This window comes from Propithecus coquereli, unplaced genomic scaffold (genome assembly GCF_000956105.1).
Source record: "Propithecus coquereli isolate 6110/MARCELLA unplaced genomic scaffold, Pcoq_1.0 Scaffold47, whole genome shotgun sequence".
Lineage (NCBI taxonomy): Eukaryota > Metazoa > Chordata > Mammalia > Primates > Indriidae > Propithecus > Propithecus coquereli.
This window is the reverse complement of record NW_012150507.1, coordinates 4259235-4277158: the sequence shown is the minus strand read 5'-3', so window position 1 is coordinate 4277158 and position 17924 is coordinate 4259235. Positions and strand designations below refer to the sequence as shown.

At 37.6% G+C, this 17924-nt stretch overlaps 1 protein-coding gene across 1 annotated transcript in view; it reads right to left on the bottom strand.

The window, feature by feature from the left end:
- NDUFS4 (NADH dehydrogenase (ubiquinone) Fe-S protein 4, 18kDa (NADH-coenzyme Q reductase)) overlaps positions 1-17924 on the bottom strand; it is a 133471-nt gene that overhangs the window by 74428 nt on the left and 41119 nt on the right. The window contains exon 2 of the mRNA XM_012655302.1: positions 4156-4234. Within this exon, the coding sequence (XP_012510756.1) occupies positions 4156-4234 (79 nt within the window). The remainder of the gene's footprint in view (positions 1-4155; positions 4235-17924) is intronic.

The following is a 17924-nucleotide window of genomic DNA, read 5'->3' as shown; positions in this document are numbered from 1 at the left end:
GTATAGTCTATATGCTTAAGCCCTAGGTTTTAAAAGGTATCACCTGTATTAATTTACAAATATAACAGTTATCTAGTGTTGGATAGTTAACAAAAATGATATACTAATCTAATAAACTGGTATGGATTATAATAATAGCAACATTAAAATGCTGTCTCTACATCTTTTAAAATACATGGATTTACTTCATATTTTGAAACATCTTTATCGTTAATGTTGATATATATATTTTAAAATCATTTTTGTTCAAAATGCAAATATAAGCAACTCCAATTACTATTTCTGGAAGTGTCCTTTTGATCCCCTGGTCTTGTCATTATGCTACTTACTGAACCCTCCATTAGAGGGTGTGTAGAAACAAGAAGATATGAAACCCTATAAGCATTATGTCACCTACTGGATTATTTAATACTTTAATTTGAACATAAACCTAAATGAATTGCTGTAACTCAGGCATGAGAATTACCTATGGGTTTCAGTTATCCATATTAAATATTACTTCAACAGCTATGAAAAATTATACATAAGGCATCAATTGACTTCAGCTGGAATACCATAGTGATTTTTTTTTTTTTTTTTTTTTTTAAGGCAAGCATGAAAATGAGATTTATTGAGGAGAGAAAGATAGGATTATAGGGCAAGAGCAAGATACAGGTTTACAGAGCATGATACATACACCACAGATGACAACCGGACACATTGTCACAGCAAAGGGAAAGCAAAAGGAAGGGTGCAAAAAGGCGGTTGTTTATGGTCTGTGTCTTGTTTTATAGTGCCCAGATTGGGACCTCCCTAGTGGCTCAGATGTCACCATGGAACCACTTTGATTGGACAGTTGGGAGTTGCATTACTACACATGAGGGTTGTTCTAAGTCAATTTCCAGACTCTGTGCTACCTATGCTGCTTAGCCCATGGGTTAGAGAGTCCTCTTCATTCTTTTGTAGCTGGCGCACTAAGTTATGACTGGCCGATTCATAGGGTATTCCCTCCTTCCCTAGGTATGGCAGTCCCTCAGGAGAGGATTATGGTGGAGCAGGACCAAGATGGGGGCCACAGCACCCATTTTTGTCCCTGGGAGACCCAGATCCCTTGCTGTCTACCTAACAAAACCAGGATATCTGATGATGGAAACTTCTGCCATCTGGACAACAGCTGTTTTAAATTATGCAATAACATAGCTTGGAGAAAAGGGTATGAAATAACAACAATGATGAAAACTAGTATATTGATAACTTACTATTTACCAAGCTGTTTTATTTTTGCATTTTATTTTCATCATAATCTATTTAAAAAGATTTTATATTATGATTTCACTTTGTACCCCAAAATCCTGAGACTTAGGGAACTAACATACCAAAGTATACATTAGGAGGTATTGACAGAGATATGACTGAAACACAGGCCTCTAGAACCTGTTTAGTCATCACACTGTCTAGTCATCTTCTTGTTCTATCCCTCAGACTATTCTATTCTCACTTTGTTGCCCGGGCTAGAGTGAGTGCCGTGGTGTCAGCCTAGCTCACAGCAACCTCAGACTCCTGGGCTCAAGCAATCCTACTGCCTCAGCCTCCCAAGTAGCTGGGACTATAGGCATGTGCCACCATGCCCGGCTAATTTTTTTTTTTCCTATATATTTTCAGCTGTCCAATTAATTTCTTTCTATTTTTGGTAGAGACCGGGGTCTCGCTCTTGCTCAGGCTGGTCTCGAACTCCTGAGCTCAAACAATCCACATGCCTTGGCCTCCCAGAGCGCTAGGATTACATGCGTGAGCCACCGTGCCCGGCCGAAAGACCTGTATTTTAACTGGGCTGTGAATATGTCAGGTTTTAGTCTGAAATGTAGGTTCTTAGTGCACTCATGGCTGAACAATGAGCGGACACACCAAAGTAAGGCAAACATGAAAATGAGGTTTATTGAGGAGAGAAAGATAGGATTATAGGGCAAGAGCAAGACATAGGTTTACAGAGCATGATACATATGCCACAGATGACAACTGGACCCACTGTCTGGGCAAAGGGAGAGCAAAAGGAAGGGCGCAAAAAGGGCCATACTAACATTTTGACTGGCATACAGACAGTCCTCCATATCTGTGGATTCCACAACCATGGACTCAACCAACTGCAGATCAAAAATATTTGGGGAAAAAAATGCATGTCTGGGTCTGTGCTAAACACATACAGACTCTTTTTCCTTGTCATTATTCCCTAAACAATATAACACTTTACATTGTATTAGATATTATAAGTAATTTAGAGATGATTTAAGGTTTATGGAGAGTATATGCATAGGTTATATGCAAATACTACCCCATTTTATATAAGAGACTTGAATGTCTGTGGATTTTGGTATCCAAGGGGAGTTCTGGAACCAATCCCCCTATGGATTTTGAGGGATGACTATACTTCAAGAAAGATATAACAAAGCTGGGGAAAATCTATACAGGGCAACAAAATTCACCAAAGGTATACAACTGATTTTAGGACATATAATTAAAAACATCAAACTAAACTAGTCTGTACACCTCTCTGGTATGCTTTATAGCACTTCGTTTAGAGCAACATTATGGGCTGACTCACTCATTCATCAAACTAGAAAGAAGAGAACTTAGAAGAGTTGTTTTACAGAGAATAAACCATAATACTAGAATAAGAACTTCTGGGCTTAAGAGATGGTCCTAGGAAAAATTAGAATAATAGTACCCTCATTAATTAACAAACACAACAGATGTGAAAATTCTCCTCCTCTCATACACACATAACTGCCTCATTTCTTTTATAATTGACTACAGAAGTGGTATTTGATTAACATTTGAAGAATAAGTAGATGTCGACTGGAAGAAGACCTAGGGGGTGGTAAAAAGCATCCAGTAAGAGTAAACAGAAACTCTGAATGCCCTGAAGCAGGAAAAAGACAGCAACTTCAGGCTTAGTGTGGCTGGAGCACAGAATGGAAAACACAGTGGTACAAGATCATCTTAGAGAGGAAGGCAGGAGGTAAATCACCCAAGACCTCAAAGACCATGTAAGGATTTTAATGTTTACTCTAAGGGCAGTAAGAAACACCAAAGGATTTTATACAAGACGGTGACAGAACCAGCATTTTAAAGACTATTCTGGCTCTCCTGTGGAAAATGAATCAGAGCAAGATTAAACAGTCTGGAGAGATCAATTGAGAGACTACTATAGCAATCTAGGTGAAAGACGATGTATCCTAGACCAGCATGACAGCAATGTCAACAGGTAGAGCTAAAATAATTTTAAGATAAGACAAGTCCACCTAAGCCATAAGATGTAAGTTTTCCAAATTGTCTCTGTGTCTTTATCTGTTTGTCTATATCTTTAATGGAAATATATCTTTAAATAGAAATTTAAGTGTGATCTATTATTTAGATTATGCTTAGAGGCTCAAAGTTGAGTGATAAAATACTGTATGATACAGGAGTAGTTAAAAAACACACCCATATATTTGATACTGGAAAACCAGATATAAAATGAAAAGCATGCTTACACCATTACACATTTCTATCATAAGTCTTGGAAATATTACCAAAAGTATGTTATTGTACAACATAAGCATAAATATCAAGTTGTACCTAAAGTGACAGACCACACATTGAAAAATTTTATAAGTGATAGCTACCAAAATTCTATCTACTACTGATTAACAAAAGATTATTATTTACTTGTGGCTAGTTGTAATCTAACTTACACACATAGGCAGAAATGGGACGTGTATATATATGTGTTTTTATATACTCATACATACATACAGTAAAAATAACGTTGCAGGGTTCCAGGAAAACCCAATATATTTAATTTTAGATAGTACCAGTTAGTATTTCACAACTTAATTAAATAGGAGTGTAACTAAGAAAATAAACAATACATTCATTACAAAAGTGTACCAACTGCTATTTATAAACACCACAAAAATGGAAGCTTTTCATAATTTTAATTTCTTAATATCTGTATGACTTAATATTTCTGTGTAATGCTTAACACAATCTTTATCTTTTTGTGATGAATATTTCTTCCTAAAATGCATGTATAATCAAGAAATTCAAATTCAAATCACTTTTCTAGAAAAACTCTATCTATTGTACAAAAATAACCCCAAAGGCAGAATCATAGCAGGTGTACTAGAAAATCCTTACCCATTTTTCATCAACTGTTATGAGTTGCGTGTCTTGAGTTTGGTCCTGTGCCAGCCTCCATGTGGAAGTGCTCAACGACCTGCAGTGCAAGACTTTAAGTTAAAAAATGATCCATGCAAGGGGAAAAGAGAGGCAGACAAATCTTACATAAACAAGCTACTTTAACAATATCTGTCTTATTTAAAAACAAAAAAAGGAAAGGGAAGAAAGAGAAGAGGGCACAAAAGTCCTTTTTCTCCCCAATTAGTTCTGTCTGCTGAGTTTTTGGCAGACTCTCAGTTGACAGTTCACAACAGGCTGCACTTTATGTCAGTCTACAGGCTCTCTGTCACAGAAATGCCATCAGTGACAAGTACTGTACTACTCTCCATGAGTATACAGTGGCTGGTTTGTCATGACCAGGCAGAAACATGCAAAGCTATACCAACTGTTCTGGAATGCTGATTTCTAAATGGATGGCATAAGAAAGGGAAAAAAAAAAAATCTCAGTAAGTTCTTCACTCTAATTTCAGACCAAAAGTAGTTTAAATAGGAATGATTTATAGGATTATTTTAACTAATGTTAGCAGTTTAGTCCTCATCCCATTCATGAAATTAGAGAAAATACGAATGGTTAAAATAGAAATATTAAATTGGAAGTAAAATGGGCACAGAATCTAGCTCCTTTATATTAGCATTTTTCCCCTCACCCCAAAGAAATTACTTAAAGCTAACAACCTTTTTATTTCATGTACACATTGTCATTCATACTATTAAAAACAAGTGTCATACCTATCCCTGACTATGACATTTTAGCATTTTCGAGTTTTCCAAACTATTAAGGCATCTTATGTAGATTTCTCTTTTGAAAATAAGTTAGTACATACAATTATGGCTGGGTCAAATTTCCAAACTAAATATATAGACTTTGGTCCTTTCTTTTTTTAATACAATATAATCGCTATCATAATTTTCTCTTTTTAAAATTTTATATGAGTAGAAACACTATCATAATTTTGATGCAGCATAATTAATCAATAACTGACACAAACTGTGTTAAAAGTTCAACTTTCAGTAAGCTGTACACGGATATACAGAAAACCTACATATTAATCAGATAATTTAAAGATAGCAATACAAAAAGCTTTACTGCTTTATGAATATATTTTTTAAAAAACTGTCAATTATTTCCCAAATTCAAGATATTATGTAATTCTTTATCATTATATATGCCCCACTCTACACAAAATGTATCTATATGGAAATTATTTTAAATTATTTACATGAACAGATAAAAATATATATTGCAGTTGTTAGAATATTAAAGAAGTATTATTATGCTCTTTTTATAATCTATTTTATTCTGAAAATCATTAAGATCAATAATATGACAATAAAAAAAATTAGGAGCCAGGCATGGTGGCTCATGCCTGTAATCCTAGTACTCCAGGTGGGAGGATTGCTTGAGGCCAGGAGTTTGAGACTAGCCTGGGCAACATAGCGAGCTCTTCACTACAAAAAATTAAAAAATTAGTTGGGTGTGGTGGTGCATGCCTGTAGTCCCAGCTACCTGGGAGGCTGAGGCAGGAGGACTGCTTGAGCCCAAGAGATTGAGGTTGCAGTGAGCTATGATGACACCACTGCATTCTAGCCTGGGTGACAGACTGAGATCCTGTCTCAGAAAAAAAAAAAAACCAATTAAAAAAAAAACCAAAACAATACTTATAACCAAATACACATATGGCAAGAAAAACATTAGCCAATGATAAGTGAACTCATGAGAACTTGAAATATTAGAAAATGTAGTTACATTTTTTAAATACAGGTGTTCCCCCCGTATTCATGGGGGATACATTCCAAGATTCCCTGTGGATGCCTAAAACCATGGATAGTACCAAACACTATACATGTTATGTTTTTTCCTATACATATTTACCTACGATAAAGTTTAATAAAGTTTATAAATTAGGCACAGTAAGAGAGTAACAATAATAAAATAGAACAATTAAGTAAAATAAGGGTTACATGAACATAAGCACTGCAATACCACGACAGTCCATCTGATCCTCAAGATGCCTACTAAAGTGACTAAGGGCAGGCACCCTACACAGCCTGGATGCACTGGACAAAGGGATAATTCACATCCTGGGCGGGACAGGGCTGGGTGGCCTGAGATTTCATCACGCTGCTCAAAACAGTGCAGAATTTGAAGCTTATGAATTGTTTATTTCTGGAATTTTCCATTTAATATTTTTGGACCATGGCTGACCATGGGTAACGGAAACCGAGAAAAGCAAAACCATAGCTGGAGGGGACTACGGTAGTTTCTCTAATGAAGACACTTGTTAGGTAAAAATAGTGCAAATTGTTAAATAGATTTAAAACTGAACACCCATTGGGCTGTGCAATCCTGGCCTACATAGTGGATTTAATTTAAACAATTATCTCTTCATTGTTTAATAAAATCTTAGTGTACATTAGTTATAATCTAAAGTAAATTTCTTAATTTAAAAAGCCATATATAATTTATTTTAAGGATATATTTTAATAATTTTAGATTAATCTCCAACTAACTATAAGAATAAAGCTATATCTTTTGTAAATATATGTGAACTATTTATTATAAATACACAGATGAAAAATTATCTCATATTTTAATCTAGCTGTACATAAAAAACAATAAAAAAGACATTAAGTAAAATAATCCTACCAGAAAGCTAAAAAAACACAATTAAAATTTTTTATAAAAAAACAAAAAATCTTTAAGATATATTAAATTGCAAAGAGATCAAAATTAATAAAACAATATATTCACATTATTTCAGAAAAATTTGCCTACATTAAAAAGCATATATAATGTGTTTGTGTAGGTTGTATTAGGTTATGTGATAAGTCACTACACCCTAAACAGAAAGCAATTATTAAAGGGTATCAATGTGAGAAAAAATTTCCCCCAATTCTAGGTAAGATAGCCACAAAGGTTGAGTCAATTATGAATACAGCAATAAAGTATACATACAAGATATAATCTATAGGTAAATTTTAGACTAAATATGAATTATATAGCAAATATCTCTTTGCTGACTAGCCTGTAAGGAATGTCACATCAGTGAAATGGTAGCAGAAAATATTTTTAATAACATTCGAGTATAAAAACCTTGTTAAACAAAAAAGATATAAAACCAAGAAAACATAAAGGACAAATTACTACATAAAACCAAAAATTTATAAACCTAATATATTGTAAATGATATATAAGACAGATAACAAACAAGGAGAAAATGTTTACAACATAGAACAGTAAGCAATCAATATCCAAAATAGGAAAAAAAGCTCTTACAAATCAGTAGGGGGTAATTTGTTACGTTTTAAAAGATGGACTCTAAACAACAAAAAAACAACCCAATTAAAAATGGAATAAAAAGACTTGAATAGACATTTGTCCAAAAAAGATATTGAAACGGCCAACAATCACATGAAAAGAAGCCCAATATCACTAAGAATCAGAGAAATGAAAATCACAAAACAATGAGATACCATTTCACACCCATTAGTGCAGCTAGCTACCAAGAAAACGGAAAATAAGTATTGACAGGGATGTAGAGAAATTTGATCCCTTGTGGGAATGTAAAATGGTGCATCCACTACGGAAAACAGTGTGATGGTTTCTCAAAACATTAAACAGAATTACCATATGATCCAGCAATTCCATTACTGGGTATAAACCCAAAAGAACTGTAAGTGGAGACTCAAACGGATATTTGTGCTGCAATATTCACAGTAGCAGTATTCAGAATAGCCAAAAGCAAAAACAGCCAAAATATGAATAACCATATTTTACTGGGCAATGTATCAGAACACTAGGAAGTATACATGTAGAAACAATGACTGTGTCATTATTAGAAAATAAATGGTATATTTACTTACTCTGCTATTTGGTACCCATTTTTGAGAAACTTATAAAAGTTCTGTTTGCCTCATGAGTTTGCCTTTATTTCTGACTTCCTATTTGTTTTGTTAATTGGCCTGTTCCCATTTCCAGAGTTCTAAAATGTCAACCTTGATTCTAAGCCCAAAGGATAAACTCTGAGGGCTGTGACTGTTATCGATTACCATTATTAATAATGGTATTAAAAGTATACAAGCCATTTGTTATATTTAGTCTTTTTATATAAGTTTCCTTTAAGAAGAGAAATATCCTGGTAATGAATATCAAGGACCTTATTTCCAACGCTGGTTTTACCACTTAACTAGCTAAGAGCAAATCCTTTACTTCTATGCCGCTTGGTTTCATTCTTTGAAAATTTATAAAATTAGGAACTTGTTGCTCTAAAGCTTCTTCTAGTAATGACAATTTATATGATTCTGATAAGTGGAACTGAGTATAGTTCTAGTTTGTCTCAATGTTATGTAGCAACCACTCAACTCATATAATAATCTATTTTTCTTTAAAAATCTATGCAGTTACAACTTTCAAAACATAAATATACACATTTTCTTTATCCCTTTATCCACTGATGGACGTTTTGGTTGTTATTGCTAAAAACACAGATGTGTAGGTTTCTGTGTGGTCATAAGTTTGCAACTCATTTGGGTAAATATCTAGGAGCACAACTGCTGATCATATGTTAAGACTACGTTTTAGCTCTGTAAGAAACTGCCAGACTATCTACCAAACGGCTGTACCATTTTGCATTGTCACTAGCAATGAATGAGACTTCTTGTTCTCTTCATCCATGCCAGCATTTGGTGTGGTCAGTGTTTTGGATTTTAGCCATTCTAGTAAGTGTGTATGTAATGTTATCTCATCGTTGTTTTAATTTTTAATTCCCTAATGACATATGATGTTGAGTACCTTTTCATATGCTTACTTGTCATCTGTATATCTTCTATGGTGAGGTGTCTGTTCAGACCTTTTCCCTACCTTTTCATTGTTGAATTTTAAGAGTTCTTTGTATATTATGCTGTGGGAATGAAGGGAAACTTCCCCTTCACTTGGAAGTTTTGCTGAAAGATCAATACACAATAAGGCAGATTAATAAAAGAAAGAAATTTATTTACTAATACCATGTGCACAAGGAGAATTAAGACTGAGTGAGTGATTACCCAATATCCCAACGGGGTCCAGAGATTTATATACCCTCATTTTAGAGGGGAGGAGGAGGAGGAGGAATATAGGCAATTCTGTTTAGGGTCAATAAATGGTTACTAGGGAGGATAAATGGATGGGGGGAAAATAGACTGACTTGTAAATGATTCTCTTTGGAAATTAAATTAACCTGAGAGATAGGTATTATATTTAAAATGATTTGGGCCAGGTCTGGTTGCATTCTTGATCTTCTTTCCTATAGAATATTGAGACAACAGGGAGGAGACGGGAAGTTGACTGTTCTTTTTGATGGGTCTGGTTTGTTTTTATGAAGAAAGAGGGAAAGCCCCTATCAATGCCTTTAATTCAAAATACTCTTTATACCAAGGAGTTATATTTTGGGGTGAAATTTCCTGAGCTCCTTCATTCTCCCTATCTGGAACTTCCCCATAAGTTTCATACATTAAGGGTTGAGTTGGTGGCTGTGGAGAGAAAGATCAGGTTAGTAGTTGAGTAACGAGATCCGAAAAGGGAGACAAGAACATAGATTAGAATGAGACCAAAGAAGCAGAAAAGAACAGATCTAAGTACAATTCCACACACCCCATTAAACCAGTCTCTCATTCCTGGGAATAGGTCAGACCAATTCAATGGTTTTGTTTCTTTAACCTGATGAAGAGTACTTATCTTGTCTTTTAAGAGGTGCAGATCAGTCTCTACTTGCCCTGAGTGGTTTATGTAGAAACAGCATTTTTCACCAATAGTCACAGAAGCTCCTCCCTGTTGGGCTGTCAGGGCATCCAGAACACAGCAGTTTTAAAATACAACAGAGGCTAGGCTGTTGACTTCTGACTGTAGTGCTTCCAGTGCTTGTACAGGGATACTGAACTCTTATCGTATTATCATGGAGAGATTCAAAACTGCGTTTTCAATTTCGTAAGTTCCAAATGCCGAGAAAAGAATCCTGAGCACCAAAAAGAACTTAGAATTGTGATATACAAGTGGGTTTTTAATTATCATGTCTAGTACGTTTGTGTGGTACCACTTAATGAATGAAAGGGCCCATGTTTGTAATTTGGCTGGCATTTAAAGTGGAGAACCTGCTAACAGAGGGTGTCAGATAACCAAGTCCACAGCGCCTTGACCGTCTAGGTGGGAACCACTTGTACACTTTATGGCCACACAAGATAAAAAGACCAGTGCTATTTACAGATGGGATCAGGTTGGAACCTGTGACCTTCCAGCCTGAAGTTTGCTATGCATTTTCTTCCTCATTGGCACTTCCACACCTCCAGTTTCCATGTGTTCCTGCCAGTCTGTGGGAACAGAACAAGTTGCAAAATATTTGATATTAAAGGCCTTTGGTCTGGTTCTGGTAGTTATAGGGCTTTATTTTGTCACCTAACCAAGTCAATCCAGACTTTCGGTTTATCCATATGTAATCTTTAGTGTCTGGCAACTTAACAATGGGAGCAAGTAAGCTACCCCAAATTGCACAGGCCTGGCTTATGAGCCATCCATAACATCTGGTGATGTAACAAGCATTGACATTATGAGGGTTGGTGTCGGCTCCATCTATGATCTTTGCAAGAAGTGCAAGAATGCCATCTGTGGAATCAAATCGTAGGGTCTGATCACAATATTGCCCTAGTATGTCATCCAGGAAAGAGCCAGCATCATCCCTATCTTCAATGCAGAGGGAAAATTTTCTTTCTAGTGACTTTACCCGAGCAAAAGATAGTTCTTGAGCTTTCACAGAGGTTTTACTATGTCCAGTTGACTCCCCAACAAGAGAAGCAGCACGTTGTTTTTTTTTTTTTCTCGTGGATGCCACATCTTGTCATACATCCATCTTCTGGACTGGTTCCACCAGCCACTCACATTGGCAGAAACAAAAATGAATTCAGGTTCCTTTGCATGCCGTAGATGTTGGCATAACCAGCAATTAGATTGATCAGTTAATGTGGCCAGGGTTTGAAAGACTGGTGCAAAGGGATGCCAGGTCTGTGCCTGACATGCTGGAAAAAAAGGTTAGTAAAAGCAAGGCATAGTTTGAAAGAAAAATCATAGTGGAAGATTAAAAGGGAGAATGGGATAGGTTGAGGCGATCTCCACTCCACTTCCAATGTGCAGTCCTCGAAGGGTGAGGCTTAAAAGAAGAAACGTTTAAAAAGGACCTTTTTTGGGGGGGAGGGGGTTAAAAAAAGGAGGTTTTAGATGAAAAATGGGGTTTTTTAATCCGTGATCTTGGGAAAAAGCTGTCTACTTTGTGAAGACATCTGCTTCAGGGGCCTGGAAACTGGCCCTAGGAATCCTTACTTTCAGGGTCACCTGTAGGGATGGTCTTGGTGTAGTTTGGTGTGGCTCACATGAATCTAGGAAGAGTTTTCTTTTATTTTTATGTTAGTGTAGGTGGTTAACAGTACTTAATAAGGGCATTCCCAGAGAGGTGACAGTGCATGTCTTCTTCTAAAAACTTTGATGTAAACACAATCTCCTGGTCAAAAAGGTTGGGGAGACTTGTCAGTTGGCAGAGGTCATGCTCTTTTCACCTGTTGATGATATGCTCCAAGCATATTAGTTAGCACCTGTGTGTAGCTAGTCATAGTATTGAATTGTTCACTTAAATCCCCAGTGTTCAGTCAGCCCCAGGAAGAGAAGGTTTAGAGGTGCCAGCAGGCATGGGGTGACTAAACACTATTCAAAAGGGGTTTTAATGTCTCCTATTTGGAGTATTCCAGATTTTTATAAGGGTCAAAGGTAATGCTTCTGGCCATTTAAGTCCAGTGTCTTGACAGACTTTTCCTAAAGCCCTTTTTATGTCTAGATTTTTACCTCCTACTTGTCCTGAGGATTGTGGATGATACTGGCTATGAAATTTTATGAGTGCTCCAGAGCCTTTGCAAGCAAGTGATTTCTAATGTAAAATGAATCTCTTTATCTGACTCAATCCATAAAGGAGTACCAAAATGAGAAATAATCTCAGTTACTAATTTCTTTACCACTGTGATAGCATCAGCACGCCTAGTTCAGTAGCATTCAGTCCATCCACTAAACATGCAAACAATCATCAAATAGTGAGAAAAGCCTAAAGCTGGAGGTAAATCTATAAAATCAATTTGGAGTGCCGCAAGGGGCAATGTGGGCCTTTGAGGGCTTTCTGGAGAGTGTTGGTCTCCTCTAGAGATTTGGTGAGATTTACAAATAGTACACTAAGAAATAATTTGGTCAGACATTTTGTAGATGCCAAGGGAGTACTGACTATTTTTCAGTTCCTTAATTATCCCCCATTTGTACTTATGTCTGTCCCACCTGACGGGAGATAAGTGCAAGCCACAAAGTTAAAAGAAAAGGGGTCACAGGGAGTCCGTTTGGCCCAATATACAATCCACCTAATAACTGTTTAACACCATTTTGTACCCACCTATCCTTTTTGGACTGTGGAGCATCAGCCCGATGATCAATAATGTCAGACAGGGACAAAGGCAGAGTAATAAATTGAGTGGAAAAAACATAGGGAGGGCCATTTTTGGCTGCATATTTAACAGTCCTGTATGCCCTATCATTTCCTAGGTATACAATGCCCATTTCCTTAGTGTGGGCTGGGCAATGAACAATAGCAATCTTAAAAGGAAGGTGAAAGGCTTGTAATAGGGCAGCAATTATAGGCCCACTGGCAATAGGAGTGCCAGCAGAAGTTAAGAAACCACAAGATTTCCAAATTGTGCTAACTGCATGGCAGACTCCAAAGGCATATTTGGAGTCTGTGTAAGTAGTGGCAGTTTTTCCTTTTGCCAATGTGTAAGCTCTAGTGAGGGCTATAGGTTTAGCAGCTTATGCTAACTTTATGGTAGACAGAGTTTCACATGGGGAAACTATAGCATAACCAGTTATTACACTTCCTTTGAAATCTCGTTTATAAGAGCCATCACAAAAGAGGAGTAAGTCTGGGTTGTCTAAAACAATGTAGGAGACATCCTCTTATGGCTTTGAAACCATATCAATAGTTGTAAGGCAATCATGTGAGATGGAATACAGGTTTCCATCACCAGGGACAGGTATGGAGGGTAGCAGGATTTAAAGTGTTGCAACAATGTAAATTAATGAAGGAATTGCTTAATATAGCTTGCTCGTAGGTGGTCTGTCGTCTAGTAGAGAGGTGCTGTGTTTTATGGACTAGCAAGAGAGCAGACACAGTGTGGGGAACACATAGGTGAACAGGGGAACCTAATGTAAGGGTGCTGGCTTTGTCAATCAGGATGGCAGCTGCTGCTACTACATACAGGCACAGGGGCATGCCTGCTGCCACAGGGTCTGACTGGCATGAAAACTATGGTATAGGATGGGTATGAGAGGAAAGGGGCTGTTCTAAAATACCAGCAGCAATCCCATTATTTTCATGGCAATATAGGTGGAAAGGTTTATCAAAATTAGGTAAGCCCAGAGCAGGAAGTGTGGATAACACTAATTTTAGGGCTTTATAGGAGTCTAATGCCTCTGAGGGCCAGAAAATAGGCTCCTGAATACTGTCTGAGAGGAGGGAATATAACGATTTAATGAGACAGCAAAATTAGGAATCCACTAGCAGCAGTAGCCAGGTACCCCTAAGAAATTTACTTAGTTGTTTCTTAGTTTTGAGGAGAGGGATGGACAAAATTGACTCAAGGTGTTTTGGGGTGAGCTTTTGAGTACCCTGAGATATTTCATGTCCTGTTATCTGTACCCACTAGAGGTTGGACTTGGAGGCTTTATGGCCTCTTTCACCTAGAGCCTTTAAAAGAATGAGGGAGTCTAAGAGTGCACCCTGCTTAGTCTTGCTACAGAGTAAAACATAATGAACAAGAGTGGATCCCTGGGTAAAGGTTACAGAGTCTAAATTAGCTTTGAGGATTTCAGAGAATATTGAAGGAGGCTCACAGTATCCCTGAGGTATTTACGTCCATGTTAGTTGTCTCCCTCTGAAAGTAAATGCAGAGAAATCTTGAGTCAGGGTGCAACTGAAAAGAAAGCTTAGCAGAGGTCAATTACCGTAAACCAGGCTGCATCAACAGGAACTGAGGTAAAGATAGTAGCAGGATTATGCACAACAGGGTGTTGAGGGATTACAAAGGAGTTTATGCCTCTCAGATCTTGTACAAATCGAGAGATTTGATTCCCATCTGAATCACATTTCCTTTTTTTTTTTTTTTACTGGTAAAATTGGGGTGTTCCAGGTGATGAAGACAAGTATCCCCTGTTGGAAAAGGGAGTCTATTATAGGTTCAATTCTCATTCTTCATCTTGTGAGAGGGGGTACTGAACTACTGAAGGGAAGGGTTTATTTCTTTTCCAGGAAATGCATGTGGGTTCAGCACACTGTGGCAGTCTGACCTCATTTGTCTGTTTTGCCCAGAGGCTATTTGGGACTTCCAGTAAGATTGTTTGTTTAGAGGAATTTAAATCAGACTGGGTCTCCATTAAGGAGAGGAGGAAGTTTGGAGTTTGGGTCTGAGCACAGAGAAACAAAAAACTTTCCCATTATGTTGTATGGTGGCACTAAATTGACATAACGGGTCTCTACCTAAAAGATTTGCAGGTGAGAAGTCAGATATTAGAAAGGGATGGTGGATGTTAAGGGGACCTAGGGATATCAGGGTGACTTGAGAGATAGGTAATGAAATAGGTTGTCCAGAGACTCCAATAGCTTGTATAGAATTAGAGATGAGAGGTACAGATAATTCCTCTGATCAAATGGCAGAGAATGTCACACCATTATCAATTAGAAAATCCAGTTCCCGATTCCAGTCCTCTATCTTAAGTTTAATGGTAGGGTGTAGGGTGTGAGTGAGGATAGGCTGACACTGTCAATCAACAGGGCATAGTCCCACAGGAGAAGAAAAACGAATCTGCTGGGTTTGGGGGAGGGCTTTTTTTTTAGTTTTCCTTTCTTTTTAAGGACTGGACAAGCATTTTTTTTAATATCTGAGTTTTCTGCAGTATCTATAGGTATCTGGAGGAATATTCTGTGACTGATCAGAAAAATGAGAGGATTTTAATTTATTTTCAGAGGACTGTTTTTGCTTCTGTAGTGATTCAACCTGCAAAGTAAGAAATGCAAATTTCAAATCTTTCTTTTTTTTGTTGTTCTGCAAGCCATTTTCAAAAAAACCACATAGCTGCTTCCACTGTAACGCTTAGAGACTGACCAGCCCAGACAACTATACTGTTTTGAATTTGTTTTTTTATATCTAGAAGTAGATTTCCAGTAGGGCAGAAATTAAAAGATTTCTGTGTCAATACTCAATATATTCCATAGTAAAAAAAAAAAAAAAGAGAGAGATTTCTGTGCTCTGGTGCTTCAGGATTTAATGTCATAATGCCTCTGAAAAACTTGTATAAATCTCTCAATAAAAGCTTTAAGGTGCTCTCCCTCCTTCTGAGTACGTGATTCAACTTTAGACAAGTTAACTTTAGGAGGGAAAGCCTCCAATATAACCCCTGTCAGGCCCTGAATATCAGCATTTCACTGAGCTATTTCTAGGTCATCTATAAGGAGTCCAGGGAGAGGATCTGGCCATCTGTTCCCTCTACGGATAGGGCTTTTTCCTATCTAATGACTGCAGTATAATCATGGGTGGGAAGTACACCCCTTAGCAGCCAGTCAAGGTCCCTGTGAGTGGGATTATGAATGGCTACTAGCCCCTCCAATTCTCTAAATTTCGTAGGATCTTCTGAAAATGGGGGTAAAATGGTTTTGTAATTCAGAAGATCTGCTGCAGTCCAGATGACATGAATTCTTTGTGATGGGGATCCTGGATACTTTCTCAGAGGGCACTGCACAGGGAGGTCTGGAGCTGATGGAGTTGGATCACACAGCCCTGGAAAGTAAGAGGCATCATATGGCACAGAAAACCAAGTTTTGCCTTGACTCTGTGACAGGCCTAATTCTTGCTTTTCAGCTTTGATTCAATCTGTACGTCTTGGGACTTTAAATCAGCCCTGAATGACTTCTGTAAATCTTGGAGGGACACAGAAGTTAAAGTAGGCAGTTGGTTATCTAAAGGGTTTTCTGAAGAAACTGGGAGATAGTTTTAGGGGTTATTAAGGCAGATTGCTGTGGAATTAAGGCTGGATTTTAAGGGTGGTTTTGACCAAGGACCCAGAAATCCAAAAGATCGTCCAGGGGGTCAGGACAGATAGTTGAGGATAAAGGGGAGTACAAGTTGGAGGAGGGTTTAAGGTGCAGCAAATTTTAATTTTTGTTCTAGGTCGTATTTTTGTTCTTTACTTAAGAGAATTTTTAAGGCTAGCCACAACACTGATATGTGTCTTTTTTTCAATATGATCTTCCCATAAATACAGACAAGGCAATCGCTTAGGATGAGAGCTTTTTAAACTTTCTAAAACTCTCTAAAAGGTCTCTTTCTTTAAATTAAGGAGTCTTTCTAGTTCAAAGGATCCATCTGCTGGCCACTGATAATTAGAATTATCAATGGTATATTTCTTCCAAAACCAACTCAATCCAATAAGCCTCTTCAGAGAAAGCCCATGTGGTAATTTTCCAGATTTAGAGTAAGTTTTCACCATATAAGCAAGAGGTGTTCCTGCAGAGGGCGTAAGGGAGGCAGTCCCCATGATTCCCAAAAATTCACTCTCAGAAATAGACTTAAGATAGACAAAGAGGATAGGACCTTATAAGACAAACACTCCCCAGGAGCTTGACATGTTTGGTACAAAGAGTATGCCGCTTATGTGTGTGGTGTCTCGTGTTTCGGGCTCCCAATTTTTTCAGACTAGCGCCTGGCGTAATTCCAAAAATACACAGCCCCCTGGACAGCAGAGACTGAGGAGACAATTCCCACTCTGTCACAAGACAAGCTCAGGGATATATAACAGGATGAGAGAGAAACCTCATACTTTTTTTTCTTTTCAGGGACTTGCAGCAAAGTTTTTCTTTAATAGAGGCTCATCTAGTCAAAACCATATAATTGGCTAGCCTGTAGGGCTGGCTCGAATACCAGGCTTATAGAGGTTCTAGGCCTGGTAACCCTCTTTATGACAGAACACCACAAAAAGACAACGAGAAAGGAAAGCAACAACAAAAATGGCTAGTACTGAGAAGAGAGGGATCAAACAATATGAATATTCATACTACAAAGTATGAAAAAAAAAAAAAAAAACACCAGAGTTGCTATACTAAGACTAGTTACTTACAAAAACCTTTTCTTTCATTAATCTTAAATTTGGAAAGGCAAAAGAGACAATGATCTTTACCATCTGCTCAACTGGAGCCCACAGAGAGACAGAGGAAAACTGGGAGTCTGACTGGTAAGGTATGGTACCATGTTGCCACTTGGTCAGTGCTGATTCTCCTCCTGTGGCTTTCAGAAGAGCAGAGCAGCTTTGAAGATCTAGCCAGCTACACCAAACTGGGCAGCAGGGCAGGGTGAGGGGAAACTTCCCCTTTGCCCCTGAAGGTTTGCTGAAAGATCAACTCACAATAAGGCAGTTTAGCAAGAGAAAGAGATTTATTTACCACACGCACAGGGGGGATCGCAGAGTGATTACCTAATATCCCAATGGGGTCCAGAAATTTATATATCCTCATTTTAGGGGGGAGGAGATGAGGAATATAGGTAACTCTGTTTAGCGGCAATAAATGGTTACTAGGGAGGGTGAATAGATACTTGGGAGAATGAATGAATGGGGAGGAAATAGATTG